The following is a 17,128-nucleotide window of genomic DNA, read 5'->3' as shown; positions in this document are numbered from 1 at the left end:
AGTGAGAAGTTGATTGGTTACTATGCAAAGCTGCAGAGTCTGTGTGTACCAGTTTTTAGTAAATCTCCCCCAACGTTCTTTATTTTTTGCAGGAACCCATAAAGACAAGGATGTACTAACCTGTTTATGGTGAGAAAGGAAGAAATCTACGCTGGTGTGACTCACGCTTACTGGACCATCTCCATCATCTATGCTCATCTCAAAAGATTCTGGGAAATATCAAAGTAGGCCATGGTCAGGGGAACAATTTATTTAACAAGAGCGGGTTAACAGAATGCATAAATCTTAGATACATTTCAAGGGATACTGTCGTGAAGCAAAACAATGATGTGATCAGGCTCTGATGGAAGCAGTCATTCCCTAACCCATGCATACTACTTTCAGGACAATGATTCGTATAACGGTTTAGTTTTACAGCCCTGAAATTAGTGAGGAACAATGGTTGAATCTATCACAGCCATTTCTCACTCTAGGTCAGCGGTTCTCAACCTGTGGGTCGCGACCCCTTTGGGGGTCAAACAACCCTTTCACAGGGGTCTCCTAAGACCATCGGAAAACACATATTTCCGATGGTCATAGGAACCGAGACAACGCTCTTCTATCAGTCTCCAGGCGGTCTGCCCACATGCAGATACTATTCCCCCCCCCCCCACTGACACCAACGATGGGGAACTATTTCTCCCCCCACTGACACCAACGATGGGGCACTATTCCTCCCCCCACTGACACCAACGATGGGGCACTATTCCTCCCCCCACTGACACCAACAATGGGGCACTATCCCCTCCCACTGACACCAATGATGGGGCACAATTCCCCACTGACACCAATGATGGGGCACAATTCCCCCTCACACTAGTATCAATGATGGGGCACTATTCCCCCCCCCACTGACACCAATGATGGGGCACTATTCCCCCCCCACTGACACCAATGATGGGGCACTATTCCTCCCACTGATACCAACAATGGGACACTATTCCTCCCACTGACATCAGTGATGTGGCACTATTCCTCCCACTGACACTAATGATGGGGCACTATTCCTCCCACTGACACCAATGATGGGGCACTATTCCTCCCACTGACACCAATGATGGGACACTATTCCTCTCACTGACACTAATGATGGGGCACTATTCCTCCCAGTGATACCAATGATAGGGCACTATTCCTCCCACTGACACCAATGATGGGGCACTATTCCTCCCAGTGACACCAATGATGGGGCACTATTCCTCCCAGTGATACCAATGATGGGACACTATTTCTCTCACTGACATCAATGATGTGGCACTATTCCTCTCACTGACACCAATGATGGGCACTATTCCTCCCAGTGATACCAATGATGGGCACTATTCCTCCCAGTGACACCAATGATGGGGCACTATTCCTCCCAGTGATACCAATGATGGGACACTATTCCTCTCACTGACACCAATGATGGGGCACTATTCCTCTCACTGACACCAATGATGGGGCACTATTCCTCCCAGTGATACCAATGATGGGCACTATTCCTCCCACTGACACCAATGATGGGGCACTATTCCTCCCAGTGATACCAATGATGGGCACTATTCCTCCCACTGACACCAATGATGGGGCACTATTCCTCCCACTGACACCAATGATGGGGCACTATTCCTCCCAGTGATACCAATGATGGGACACTATTTCTCTCACTGACATCAATGATGGGGCACTATTCCTCTCACTGACACCAATGATGGGGCACTATTCCTCCCAGTGATACCAATGATGGGCACTATTCCTCCCAGTGACACCAATGATGGGGCACTATTCCTCCCACTGACACCAATGATGGGACACTACTCCTCTCACTGCAAAATTACAGTTATGAAGTAGCAACAAAAATTATTCTATGGTTGGGGGTCACCACAACATGAGGAACTGTATTAAAGGGTTGCGGCATTAGGAAGGTTGAGAACCACTGCTCTAGGTGTTATAGAACTGGGATCCTTGATATGAATACGTGAATTTGTACCTGCACTACTCTCATACACTGTGGAGTGTTTTAAACAACAGCAGACAACACAAAATGTGAAGCAAAACTCTATTCTCTCCTCATCCAATGTACACACCGAAGACATGGAAAAATTGCAAAGAATTAGCACATTGATGTTATCCCCAAAAGCCTCAACACAAGGTATGGTCATGCAGGCCCCCCCCCCCCTCCATTTTCCTTGGTAGCCCCACCCACATTCCTCACTTCTCAGTGTTTCCCAAGAACAGAATCCTCCCCTAGTAGGCGAAGACAGACACACAGACTGGAAGCCTGGCCTAGCTCTAAAACTCACTTCTCCCACAGACATAGTTCTTTCCCTTTAAAGCCCACATTTAATGTCCCTTAAAGTGATATTGCCCTCCAGAGGATTTACCCCCCCTTCCTGACCAGGCCGTTTTTGGTGTTCCATCGCTGCGTTACTTTAACTGAGAATTTCGCAGTCATGCAACGCTGCACCCAAATGAAATTGACGTCCTTTTTCCCACTAATTGAACTTTCTTTCGGTGGTTTTTGATTGTGCGTTTTTTATTTATTGCACTATAAAAAAAGACCGAAAATTTTGAGAAAAAACAATATTTTTGACTTTTTGCTATTAAACATGTCCAGTAAAACAAATTTTAAAAATCTAATTTCGTCATAAATTTAGGCCAAAATTTATTCTGCTCCATGTCTTTGCTAAAAAAAAATCCCAATTCGTGTAAATGAATTGGTTTACATAAAAGTTATAGTGTTTACAAAATGGCGGTATAGATACTGGATTTTTTTTTTCCTACTAGTAATAGCGGGACTGCAGCGGGCATTCTGACGCTGGGGGGGGGGGGGGGGGGGGACTGACTTGGTGTCACTGTCATCCCCAGTGACACCAATACAGTGATCAGTGCTAAAAAAAAGCACTGACACTGTACTAATGGTACTGGGCAGGAAGGGGTTAACATGAGGGGCGAACAAAAGGTTAACTGTGTGCAGGGAGTGTTTTACTTGGGGGTGGTGTGCTGCTGTTTCACTGTAAGCACACTGCTCTGGATAGCTGTGCATAGCCATCCAGAGAAGTGAGCCCAAGCTGACAGGGAGAACTGTTAGTAAACAATACAGTCCTCCTCCCTGTCGGAGATGCTCGATAATCACCGGGCGCCAGCGGGTAATCAGCGAGTGGGACCCGGTGATTGACAGCTGTGGCCGCGAATGGCGGCACGGGTAAGGCCCGCGCGCAGCTCACACTCCCTACCCAGAAATGCAAAATCACCTATATATACACATGATTTTGCGCACCCGTACCTCCCTGTAGCAGTATTTCTGCTATAGGGCAATCGGGAAGCAGTTAAAGAAAGATTAAAAATAAAAATGATAACAAACATGATCATATTTATCTGCTCTGTGCATTGGTTTTTGCATAAAGCAACCCTTATCCTCTTCTTCTCGGGTACCCCGCTGTCACTCCTGGCTCCTCCCCCCCTGCTGAGCGCCCCCATAGCAATCTGCTCACTATGGGGGCACTCATACAAGCTCGCTCCCGAGCCCCGCTCTGTGTGTCCATAAGACACAATGAATGGGGCTCGGCCCTGCCACTCGCTCTCTCCTCACTGGCTGTGATTGACAGCAGTGGTAGCCAATGGCTGTGTTTCAGCCAATGAGAAGAAAGAGACACGAGAGAGACACTGCTCTCGTGTACATCGCTGGATAGAGCTCGGGCTCAGGTAAGTATTAGGGGGGCTGAGAGGGGAGACGCATACTGAAGGTTTTTCACTTTCATGCATAGAATGTAGAAAGGTAAAAATCCTTCAGCCTTTAGAACCACTTTAAGTCAGAAATCCTTTTCCACATTCCAGTTGCAGGTCAACCACTCAGAAGATATTCAAGACATTCATTTTAGAAGAGGGAGTGGACAGGCTGTCAAAAAAAAAATTGAACCCTGAGCCCTGGTTCACACCAGTGTGACTTCAGGTGCGACATGAGATTTACAAATCGCACATGAAGCTGCATCTAATGTATTTCTATGGCACTGTCTTAATATCTCCTGCACCACTTTTTTCCGATTTCATTGCGACTTGCATTGACTTCTGTTAAATGAAGTTGCTAGCTGCAGTGAAATCGGGAGGTACAAATCGCACTGCTCTGCGGCTTTAAAATCATGCTATGTCAAGTTAAGTAGCGCGATTTTAAAGTTGTATTCAGTGTGAACCAGGGCTTAGTATCACTATAAAGTTTGACCAAAGGCAAAACTTTTTTCTCATTTTAGATAGAATGAGGAAGAGTTATAACCCCTGTAAGGTTTTTTTTGGCACTAGGGAGATTTCTCATCACTTCCTGTCCCCTACCAAAACAGGAAGTGAGAGGAAATCCCTCCAAAGTGATGGGATCCTAGGGTGTTACCAAAACTAGTGTCTCCATAGGTAGAATTCCCCTTTATTACTAGTCTCTGCCTGGAGTTTGCATGCTCTCCCTGTGCCTGTGTGGGTACTCCAGTTTCCTCCCACACTCCAAAGACATGCTGGTAGGTGAATTGGATCCTGTCTAAATTGTCCCTAATATGTGTATGTATGAATGTGAGTTAGGGACCTTAGATTTTACACCCCTTGAGGGTTAGGGACTGATGTGAATGTACAATATATATGTAAAGTGCTGCGTAAATTGACAGCGCTATATAAGTACCTGAAATAAATAAATAAATAGTCTGATGTGAACAAAAAATTTGGGATTTTCTTTACTTTCACTTTTAATGGTACACAGGACAAATAGAGAGGGTGAATCTCCCTAAGGGGGCCACAGACAACAAAAAAAAGCTGACAGGGGTTCTAATCCCTCTCCACTCTATCCAAACTAAACAAAAAAAAAACATTTTGCCTTTTAGTTATAGTTACACTTGCTGTGAGCTTGTTCCAGGTCAGTGATTTCAAAAGTGTTGAATTTAGAGCCAGCCAAGCAACTAGCATTTGAGGAAAAGGGTCAGCAATGGTGGTCTCCATACTTTTCTCAGTGTAGGTTTCCTTTAATGTGCTCAGTCTGTAATGCTGAGTAAGTGCTGTAAATTGCTCGGCCTGAACAGCTGCCACAGCCTCACCTAGTGGGAAAGGTCTTCCTCTTGAAACGGTTTCTTGCACAGACAATGGAAGCTGTGTTTCCTGTAACCAGAGAGAACAGAGACTAAGTACTTAACACAAAGCCAACAAGAAAATGATTAAATAGGTTATTAAATAAATGTAGTATTAGAAGTGAACTAACTGGGGCTGATATAGGAAGGTTAGCGGACTGTGCTGCTCACAGCTGGCGGTCATACTCATTCTAACTTGCCCTGGTGTAAAATGACACTAATGCTGGCCAATTGAATTTTATCCATTTCCTGCTAGAATAGGCAAAATTTTAGCCCTGTTGGCACCAACCAGCTCTACAAACTTGGATCTGAAAATCAAAGACGACGGGGCAAAATTCTTGGCCAACCAACGACTGTATCCAATCAGATGCAGTCACTGTTCGAGTAATGTGACAGCAGCAAGAGCAGCTTCTGTCATTACACAAGAGCAGACAGAGGGAGATTCCTCCATGCATGTGCTTTAGTATGGATGGAATCAATTGATCTTACTTCTTCAGCCCAGTATATCTGGAAGGATAAGTTCACCTTTGGGAACATGTTACATGTTCCATCCAGGGTGGATAAAAATCAATGATTTTTTTTTAAAAAAATTAAAAAAATCAGATTTTTTTTTTTTAATCGGAATTTTTTTATTTAAATCGGATTTTTTTTATTTAAATCAGATTTTTTTTTATTTAAATCGTATTTTTTTATTTAAATCGGATTTTTTTTATTTAAATCGTATTTTTTAAATAAAATGCTTTTTGAGGAAAATATATTACCATCCAAAGGTTATTCCATCATGAAATAAAGATTAGTTTTTTTAATTATGTAGAATAAGGCTGTATATGTTTAATTTTTTTGGTAAATAAATTCCATGAATCCATTCACAATGTCATGCTCTTCTAGAGGTTTTTGTATGATTATTGGGCAGTTTCTCTGCCTACAAGATATTATCACAGATGATTGGTTTACTTTTGCAGTTCTCAAAACTGAATTTGACTCGGCGAAGATCACATGCCTCTTCTTCACAGCAAAAATGTTATAACATGAACAGAGTTAAGAAAAAGACCTTCATCCTAAATTCTACAAACCTATGAATACAGAATCAACCCCTTCAGTGCTAAGTTTCAAGAAGTTCAGTGAATAGAATAGAAACAATATTTTTCTGATTGTTTGGAGTGGAATAGATCTGCACAAGAAGAAAGTGAAACTAAGTGTGAAGGGGAGGGGCTGACAGTCTACGTTTCTTAAAATATATATATTTTGTGTAGCCAAATTAGTTACCAAACATGGATGTTTAAGCAAATCACATATGCTGGAATGTTATTGTTTCAGATGAATAAATCTATTTAAATTGTTATTATTAAGGTAATGATTATTTTTCTCCTTCCTAAGTACAACAGAAAAGTTGTCCAAATATGAATGATTAACCTATTAAACTGGGGATAAAAAAACTAATATGAAAAGTTGTTATTCTAAAAATCTTCATCTACTTGTATATTAAAGTTATACCAGCAAGAATGAGTCTTTATGTAGAAAACTAGGATTTAAATCAAGGCTTACTGACTAGTGATTTAAATCGTGAGTTAAATCAAATCCACCCTGGTTCCATCCATTTTTTGGGTGGAGCATGTAACGTTCCCACTGCCGGAGCCGCTGCTCATTCCACTGCGTAAAGTGACAGCTATCGGGGGATCTTCTCCGCCCGCCTAGCCACATCATTTATTCACAGAATTCTGTGAATGTAAAACTACAAGTTCCAACAGCCTTTGCGGATGTCAGGTTGTAATTTCATTGAACTACCACGGCGTTTTGGTAGTTCAATCCCTCTTCCTGTCAGTGGGTATCTGCTTGCCTGTACAAGGTACGAGTAGACAGAGACACTGACAGGCTGCAGGAGTCCTGTGGGGCACCCCTGATCTGCTGATCGTAGGTGCAATGCTTTCTATGCTCCTAGTTAAAAAAAAATTATAAACGCACATTTTTTTTTACCTACAAATAGATGTGCATTTATTTATTTATTTTTTAAAGGTGAACTTATCCCTTAACCTCCCTAGCGGTCTGATTATGTCAGTATTTCTGTGCTCAAAGCGGTACATTTTTTGCATGGAAATATGTATTTTTTTTTATTGTAGGCCTATAATTTTTAGGAATAACTCACTGAAATCTGTCCGAACAAGAGTCTAGTAAACATCCCGGATATGATAAAATTTGAAACACGAAATCATAAATTATAATTTAATAAATAATCATATAAAATAATAATATAATAATAAATGTAATTCAATAATATAATCAAACCAAAAACACTGAAATTTGAAATATAGCGCCAAGTTTGCACATCGCTGAGCTCAGTCGCAGAATCGTTTTCAGTGTCTGTTGAGGAATTTCCCCCACGAATCATTATCACTCAATTCTGCAAGTGGTTCTGATTTACTATCGCTGTTCTCTAGCCGGTCTAAAACCGCTTTTGACCTAAAGGGACACTTTTTGGACGCCATGGACGTTTCTCAGTTTCCAGGCAGAAAGAACAGCAAAAATGCAGGCAGGGCGCAGGACAAAGCACTCGGGACAAAATGTATGTGAAATGGTTTGATACAGGAATGTTTTATTATGTTATTTTAGTGAATTTAGTGAATGTCACTTTTTGTCATTTTCCAATTTCCTGCCGTTCCGTCCCCCGTCCGTCCCGACGTCGCAGGGAACAGAACCCGGAAGACAGATGCCGGCATCCGCCGGAGGACATTACAGGGGACACTGCAGGGGGGACATCGCGGGAGCGCAGGACAAGGTAAGTGAAGAACAGATCCCAGAGAAGCGCTGCATGGTAAGCCCGAGTGTAGCTCGGGGGGGTTACTGCTTGTGGTACTGAAACTTTACCCCGAGCTACACTCGGGAATACCGCCAGGGAGGTTAAAGCAAAACTGAAGTTCTGCTGTAAAAAAACTGCGTGCAGGCAAACTTTTATTAAAGAGAAATGCACTGTCTCTTCTGCAATAAAATGCCCCTAGATGCCTGCTCGCCGTCTCCTCTGGGCACTGAAAACCGAGCTGCACATGCGCAGCTCAGCTTATAGTGCCAGACCAGTCATTTCCACAGTGAGTATAACAAGTATGCTTTACTGCATATACAGACTGATTTTACTGTTGTGGGATTAGTAACACTTTAAATATACTACTGTGATGATAAATGACACTTACTGTATATTGTGATATGCCAGGAATGTGGAGTGAATGAAAGGTCGGCTCTAAAATGAATCAGTTTAATCTGAACATAAGACTGAAAAAGGATGGTGATTTTACTGAAGGTAACCCGCTTTTCCATTTTTTCATCATACACTCAGTCTGAACTGCTGAGGTCTGTGACAGGCGTACTGTATACAATGAGCTGCAATGTATTATTTACTAAATATTTATACTGCTCTCTTTGTGGTGTAAATCCTGGACTGAGGTCTGGGTGTAACCTGGAGGTGAGTGCCAGGAACAAGCCCTTCTTTACACAAAGAAACAACTGCTATCAAAATGTACTACATAGCAACAGGCTGTGACATTCATAACCAACATCAAACAGAAAGCAGAAACACTGCAGGAGATATACAGCTGGAAACAATTCACTTCCTATTCCGGTCTACTGACTGTCAATATAGAACAGTTTTAAAATAGATTTTCACTTTCAGAAAGCTCACAGGTCCTGCCTAATAAATGTCTTCCTAGGTGGGTCAGGACATATATGTAGACATGTTTCAGATCTGTCAGATCCCGAAACACAAATGTTTGGCATATGGAATGCTTTGTGTTTAAAGGTGGCCATAGTCTGTTTTAATCTGTCAGATATGTATGGTACTGTGTATGCGATTGCTTACTCTGTACCGTCCTTGTTTCTAATAAAGCACTCATGATTTGTAAAAAGAAAAAAAAAAAAAAAGGTTGCAATAAATGGATCAAAATTTGTCAGGTTCAGCAAGGATCAGCCAAATTTCAGTAAGCATGTGGCCGTCCTGTTTGACAGAATTCAACTGTAGATCGACTTCTTTCAAATGGACAAGTTGGAAAATGTTTGCCGATCAGCAGCTGCAGCCAAACAGAAGTTCTTTCATTCTTTTTCTTCACTACCCCTAACAGACTTGCCTAACCAATCACCTTAAAAATATAATATTAGGAAGAACTGAACTTAGAATCTTTGTTGTGATTCTGAGGATGAATCACTTCATGTGCAAGCAGCTACAGAGGTCATTGAGAGCTTTTGTTTAACCTCAGACCGGCACCTGGGCCTTGACGCTGAGCGGCCGCACATTTGTGTTAGGAAAAACATATGTGCTGAGAGTGCCTGCCCTGTGCGCTCCCAGCACACATGTCTGGTACTCACGAAAAGGTCCCGATCTCCTCTTTCGATCGGGACCTTTTCCGATCATGTGACCACCGTGACAGCGAATCACATCGATCACATGACCTTAAAACTCCGCCCCGCCTCTGAAACCCTTAAAGGGCCGGGAGGCGCCGGCGCCAAGGGGTTAACTTTAGCTCTCTTACTGATTATGAAGAATATGCAAAAACTTTAGCGTCCTTAGTCTGGGTATAGGTGCACTTTAAGGTGGGACCTGTACAAATCATCCTCAGTATTTTCCAAGTTACCATATGCCAGGGTTCCATGGAACTCCAGGGTTCCTCCAGAGGTTGCTAGGGGTTCCATGAGCAATTTCTGCCTCTCATATAATTTCCCACTGACACCACTGATCTTTTTAGCTATTTGTAAGGGGGGAATTCCTCCTAATGACCACAAGTGTAAGGAATGTGCTTCCCACTGACTATCATGAGTTGTAGATATAGTTATTTTCAGCAGGGTTTCCCTATGACCAGAAAGGTTTATCAAAGGTTCCTCTGTGTTGAAAAGGTTGAAAAAGGCTGCCATACGCTGTGGTCATAGACATATTTGTATCCGGTTTCACAGTCCCTTTATGGATCTTCCTGTGATGTAAAATAGAGTAACACTTACTTTTGATTGCACATTATTCACTAAGGCCTCCAGCTGCCGAGCTAAGTGCTGTTGTCCGGTGTTCTGCAGAGCAGTACAGAAGAAAGAGAAGGCATGCGGACCTCTGCTTGGAAGTAAGTCCAGCAATGAGGTGTTCTGTTTAAAGCGCCGGTTGTTGGACTGTTTGGAGATCATAAATGAAAGCAGAGAAGAGAAAAGTTAAGGAGTTAGTTCAAGAAATTCCATCTGCTAGAAGAGAAATCATGTAAATATAATATATTTCAGCTTAGCAATCATTAGATGTGGTTGCTGCATTAGTTCTCTTTTTTTTCCCCTGTGATATGCCCAGTACCACACTTTTTGTATTAGAGTGCCAGACCAGTTCTGGAAAAGCATTCTTTGGTCGGATGATACTAAAATTAATCTGTACTAGAATGAGGGGAAGAAAAAGTGTGGAGAAGGCTTGGAACAGCTCATGATCCAAAGCACACAACGTCATCTGTAAAACATGGTGGAGGCAGTGTGATGGCATGGGAATGCATGGCTTCCAGTGGCTGGGTCATTGGTGTTTATTGATGATGTGACAGAAGCAGACAGATTAATTCTGCAGTGTTTAGAGATATACTGTCAGCCCAGATTCAGCCAAATGCAGCAAAGTTGATTGGACGGCGCTTCACAGTACAGATGGACAATGATCCAAAACACATTGCAAAAGCAACCCAGGAGCTTTTGAAGGAAAAGAAGTGGAATATTCTGCAATGGCCGAGTCAATCACCTGATCTCAACCCAATTGAGCATGCATTTCACTTGCTGAAGGCAAAACTAAGGGCAGAAAGACCAACAAAGAACAATTGAAGACAGCTGTAGTCAGAGCCTGGCAAAGCATCAGAACGGAGGAAACCCAGTCTTTGGTCATGTCCATGGGTTCCAGACTTCAGGCAAAGCATCAGAAAGGAGGAAACCCAGTCTTTGGTCATGTCCATGGGTTCCAGACTTCAGGCAAAGCATCAGAAAGGAGGAAACCCAGTCTTTGGTCATGTCCATGGGTTCCAGACTTCAGGCAGTCATTACCAGTAAAGGATTCCCAACAAAATATTACAAATGAACATTTTATTTATGATTATATTCATTTGTCCAATTACATATGAGCCCCTGAAAATGGTGGGACTGTGTATAAAAATGGTTGCAGTTCCTAAAATTTGTACTTGATATTTATGTTCAACTCCTTGAATTAAATCTGAAAGTCGGCACTTCAAATTCATTTGGATTGATCCATTTAAATTTATTCTGGTGGCACACAAAGTCAAAAGTATGAAAATTGTGCAGTTGTCCAAATATATATGGACCTAACTGTATATATATGTATATATATATATATATATATATATATATATATACACACAAAATTCCATTTAAAATTAATTAAAGAGACGCTGCCACCTTTCCCATCCAGACACTATCACATTCTCTGGAACGGACAAGGTGACGGTGTCTCTTTTAACACCCCTAATGAAATGCAGTTCCTGGCTCCTTACCTCAATGCTCTCCTTCATTATCGGCGTTACGACTCCGTCAGCCAGTAAGTGTTCCAATAACTCATCGGGCACCAGTTCTTTAGCCAGTGACACCCTCAACTTGGTGAGGGCATCTTTGTGACACTCTTTCATTCCACCCAACATCCTAGGAGACAAAGCAAGAAGGATAAAATAACACGTAAGAAATTGATTTCCATCCAGTAATTGGTCAGCACATACACGAGACGCTAATAAATAGGGAAGTACGGGGATTAGAAATGAGACACTTTACTCACTAAATCTGATTTCCATGAAATGTTCTCAGTCCAAAAGCTACTAAGAGATTCAGCTTTACTTTCTGCTCGAAAAACCAAAGGACCTAATGCAGTTGTATCCTAAAAATATGCAGGAAAATGCCATACAGAAGGGACAGGACAAATCACCATGAAAATCCACCTGTTCAAGACATTTACTTCTTTCTTTAATTCCCTCTTCCCATATCTCCTCTAAAACAGTTCCATATGTACTTCCCAACAATTCAACAGGTGTGGTCAACCTGTACTGAAATCTGATGAGCCTCACAGGAAACATGTTAATGAACTGACTAAGGCTAGGTTCACATGTGTGGGTGGTGCCACTGCGGATCCGGAAAAAAATCCGTGCAGCCGCACCACCAGCACAAAAGAATGCGGATCCGCTGGCGGGTGTCATTAATTCTAATGGCACACAGCCCGCACTGGACATTACAACCGCACTGGGAACCGGGATTCCCGTGCGGGCTACGGTTTCCAAAGACGTGTTTCTTCCCTGAGCTTTCCTTGTTTAAAAAAGGCTGTAAGTCTGGATGTTGGAAATTATGTCGATTTTTATTTAGGCTTTACAAACACGACAGAAACAGTCCCTCAGAAAGTCTGTTAAAAATCAGGGATTAGCTGCAGTTCAGCTTTAAAGCCATTTATCTGGGCAGCAAGCTCAGCAAAATATACTAACATTAGCAACGAATGTTATGAGCAGCCAAAACTACAAGCTGCATTTTGCATTTTTAAACGTCTGTATAATTTCTTTCATATGATAGTGTGGTAAGCTCTTCCAAGATTTCCACAGGACTTACCACAGCTGTTATTATGATTTTGGCTGATTTCTGTTCTCCTGTCTTCCCACAAAGACTGGGCTCAGCGCTTACATTAAAAATGAAGCTTTTACCAATCAGACGTTTCTTGAAATTACAACACAATTAATCTAAATATATACAGTTGTGTTCAAAATAATAGCAGTCAGACATCACTAACCGGATCAATCGCTGTTTTTGGTAGAAATGATATTTCTACATGGCAAATACATTCCTAGCAGGTGTAGTAGAGTAATAGAAATCCACCAGACCCAACAGTCATGACATGCATGCTGCTGATTCTGTGTCATTGAATCACTCATTGAAAGGGGCATGTTCAAAATAATAGCCGTGTGGAGTTCTATTAGTGAGGTCATTCATTCTTTGAAAAACAGGTGGCAATTATTGCCCTTATTTAAGGAAGGAAGGCAGCAAATGTTGGACATGCTGGTTACAGTGCATTTCTCTCTGAAATTCTGAGGAAAATGGGTCGTTCCAGACATTGTTCAGAAGAACAGCGTACCTTGATTAAAAAGTTGATTGGAGAGGGGAAAACATATAAAGAAGTGCAGAAAATGATCGGCTGCTCAGCTAAAATGATCGCAAATGCTTTAAAATGGCAACCAAAACCTGAAAGACGTGGAAGAAAGCGAAAAACTACCATTGGAATGGATAGAAGAATAGCCAAAATGGCGCGGACTCAGCCAACAATCAGCTCCAGGAAGATGAAAGAAGGTGTGACGTTCCCTGTGAGGACTGTTACAATTAGAAGACGCCTATGTGAAGCCAAGCTATCTGCAAGAAGTCCCCGCAAAGTCCCACTGTTGGAAAAAAGACGCGCTGAAGAGGTTACAATTTGCCAAAGAGCACATTGACTGGCCTAAAGAGAAATGGCGCAACATTTTGTGGACTGATGAAAGTAAGATTGTTCTTTTTGGGTCTAGTGGGCGGAGACAGTTTGTCAGACGACCCCCAAACACTGAATTCAAGCCACAGTACACTGTGAAGACAGTGCAGCATGGTGGTGCAAGCATCATGATATGGGGATGTTTCTCATACTACGGTGTTGGGCCTATTTATCGCATACCAGGGATCATGGATCAGTCTGAATACATCAGAATACTTGAAGAGGTCATGCTGCCTTATGCTGAAGAGGAAATGCCCTTGAAATGGGTGTTCCAACAAGACAACGACCCCAAACACACCAGTAAACGTGCAACATCTTGGTTCCAGACCAACAAGATGGACGTTATGGAGTGGCCAGCCCAATCCCCGGATCTTAATCCAATAGAAAACTTGTGGGGTGACATCAAAAATGCAGTTTCTGAGGCAAAACCAAGAAATAGAGAAGAACTGTGGAATGTAGTCCAATCATCCTGGGCTGGAATACCTGATCACAGGGGCCAGAAGTTGGGTGACTCCATGCAACACAGATGTACAGCAGTTCTCAGAAACAGTGCGACTACAACCAAATATTCATGAAGTCATTCAAAGGAAAGCAAAATCTTCAAACATTTCTCAGTTTATATAGTGAATGTTTGAGTTTGTAAAGAAGAATACAAATACTGCGATATTGTTGAACCGTCTAATATTCACTTTTCTTCCATTTTTTTTTTTTAGAGGAACAACACAAATTTGATATATTTTTCTTCATGTTTTGATTTGGAATAGAATGTGTCGTGTTCCCAATGCATTTGTGTGGATGGAAATAAAAGCTATTAGAAGGATTTTCAGCTTTATTCACTTTTTTTAACACACTGCTATTATTTTGAATACAACTGTATACACATGGCTCAAACAAATGAAAGGAACACTTTGAAAACCCATCAGATCTCAATGGGGAATAACCTCCTGCTGGATCTCTATACCGATATGGACGGGGTAATATGTTAGGAATGTAAGGATGCCCCATCGTTCGATGGAAATGAAAATGATCGACCTACAGAGGACTGAATTCAAAGACACCCCAAAAATCAAAGTGAAAAAATGATCCAGAAGGCGAGTCCATTTTGCTGAAATGTCATTGCAGCAACTCAGAATGGTCCTCAGTAGTTTGTATGGCCCCCATGTGCTTGTATGCATGCCTGACAACGTCGGGGGAGGCTCCTAATGAGACGACAGATGGTGTCCTGGGGGATTTCCTCCCAGATCTGGACCAGGGCATCACTGAGCTCCTGGACAGTCTGATGTGCAACCTGGCGGTATCGGATGGACCAAAACATGACATCCCAGAGATGTTCTATTGGATTTAGGTCAGGCGAGCGTGGGGGTCATTCAGTGCTATCAATTCCTTCATCATCCAGGAAGTGCCTGCATACTCTCACCACATGAGGCCGGGCATTGTCATGCACCAGGATGAACCCAGGACCCACTGCACCAGCGTAGGGTCTGACAATGGGTCCAAAGATTTCATCCCGACACCTAATGGCAGTCAGGGTGGCATTGTCTAGCCTGTAGAGGTCTGTGTGTGTTCCTCCATGGATATGCCTCCCCAGACCATCACTGACCCACCACCAAAAAGGTCATGCTGAACCATGTTACAGGCAGCAGAACGTTCTCCACGGCTTCTCCAGACCCTTTCATGTCTGTCACATGTGCTCAGGGTGAACCTGCTCTCATCTGTGAAAAGCACAGGGTGCCAGTGGCGGACCTGCCAATTCTGGTGTTCAATGGCAAATGCCAATCCAGCTCTATGGTGCCGGGCAGTGAGTACAGCGCCCACTAGAGGACGTCGGGCCCTCAGGCCACCCTCATGAAGTCTGTTTCTGATTGTTTGGTCAGAGACATTAACACCAGTGGCCTGATGGAGGTCATTCTGTAGAGCTCTGGCAGTGCTCATCCTGTTCCTCCTTGCACAAAGGAGCAGATACCGGTCCTGCTGATGGGTTAAGGACCTTCTACGGCCCTGTCCAGCTCTCCTAGAGTAACTGCCTGTCTCCTGGAATCTCCTCCATGCAATTGACACTGTGCTGGGAGACACAGCAAACCTTCTGGCAATGGCAGGTATTGATGTGCCATGCTGGAGGAGTTGGATTGCCTGTGCAACCTCTGTAGGGTCCAGGTATGGCCTCATGCTACCAGTAATGACACTGACCCTAGCCAAATGCAAAACTAGTGAAAAACTGTCAGAAAAGATGTGTATGGAAAAAATGTCAGTTGCCTCCACCTGTAAAAGCATTCCTGTTTTGGGGGTCGTCTCATTGTTGCCCATCTAGTGCACCTGTTGTTGTTCATTAACACCAAAGCAGCTGAAACTGATTAACAACCCCCTCTGCTACTTACCTGACCAGATCAATATCCCAGGAGTTTAAGTGACTTGATGCTAGATTCGGATTACAAAGTGTTCCTTTAATTTATTTGAGACGTGTATTTCTTAATATTCTCTATCAAACTTAACGAGGTCTATCTGAGCTTTTGTTAAACATCTGTTCAGACCATAATCATACTTCATATCAACGAACCCCTCGCCAACTGTTCATCTATGAACTACATGAACTACAAGTCTTAACGTATAAGTTCACCTTTTGACCAGATCTGGCAGCGGCTGCAGCATTGGGAACATGTCACATGTTCCACCCTAAAAACAGGTGGAACATGTAATATATTCTCAAAGGTTAACTTACCATTTAAAGAACTCTCATGTGCTTCCGCACCCCCCCTCCCCCCCTGAACGCGAACAGGGGATTTTCTCCCAGCACCTGCGGGCACAACTTCCTGTGAATGATTGCCTGCAAGTACCAGCTTGTAGTTCTTAAAGAACTGCAAGGGTGCTGGTGAGCGCTCTAGTAGTCCATTGATTCTTCCCATACAAGGTATGGGCCAGACAGCTTTCTAGTGTCTGCAGGATCCAGGCATTGCACCCGCAATCTGCTGATCTCAAATTATAAATTATAAATGTACATTTTTTACTTGCAAAAGATGTGCATGTATTATTTTTTAGTAAAAGGTGCACTTTGCCTTTCAATTTGCAAGTAAATGTACACGTATGTACGGTTTTCGGTCTTCTGTGAGCAGGTGATGAAATCTAACAAATCCATGGAATATCTAGGGTGCGGAGGAGTTTTGCAAACCAATGCTATGTTCCTCTATACATCCAATGTTTATGGCCCGTCAAAAGGAGCACATTGCAGACACCTCTGCTTGTTAGGTGGAAACAACAAGGATCAGGTAAGGTTTTCCAATCTATTATTTCAGGTACTTAAATATTTATTTGTTTTATTTATTTATTTCAGGTACTTATATAGCGCCATTAATTTCGCAGTGCTTTACATATATATTGTACATTCACATCAGTCCCTAACCCTCAAGGGGTGTACAATCTAAGGTCCCTAACCCTCAAGGGGTGTACAATCTAAGGTCCCTAACCCTCAAGGGGCGTACAATCTAAGGTCCCTAACCCTCAAGGGGTGTACAATCTAAGGTCCCTAACCCTC

General features: G+C 42.6%; 1 protein-coding gene across 2 annotated transcripts in view; it reads right to left on the bottom strand.

The window, feature by feature from the left end:
• The window catches only part of CASP2 (caspase 2), a 90,278-nt gene that overhangs the window by 41,634 nt on the left and 31,516 nt on the right, over positions 1–17,128 (bottom strand). For both annotated transcript variants that reach the window (XM_089654355.1, XM_089654354.1), the window contains exons 2-5: positions 11,609–11,753; positions 10,095–10,253; positions 5,091–5,151; positions 121–209 (exon numbers count right to left, since the gene is read on the bottom strand). In XM_089654355.1, coding sequence (XP_089510481.1) covers positions 121–209; positions 5,091–5,151; positions 10,095–10,253; positions 11,609–11,752 — 453 coding nt within the window. In that variant the 5' untranslated portion in view covers position 11,753. The remainder of the gene's footprint in view (positions 1–120; positions 210–5,090; positions 5,152–10,094; positions 10,254–11,608; positions 11,754–17,128) is intronic.

Source organism: Staurois parvus, unplaced genomic scaffold (assembly GCF_062004578.1).
Source record: "Staurois parvus isolate SC_StPar_1 unplaced genomic scaffold, SC_StPar_1.0 ptg000758l, whole genome shotgun sequence".
Taxonomy (NCBI): domain Eukaryota; kingdom Metazoa; phylum Chordata; class Amphibia; order Anura; family Ranidae; genus Staurois; species Staurois parvus.
Note: the sequence above shows the minus strand (reverse complement) of the source record. Positions and strands in the feature narration are given on the sequence as shown.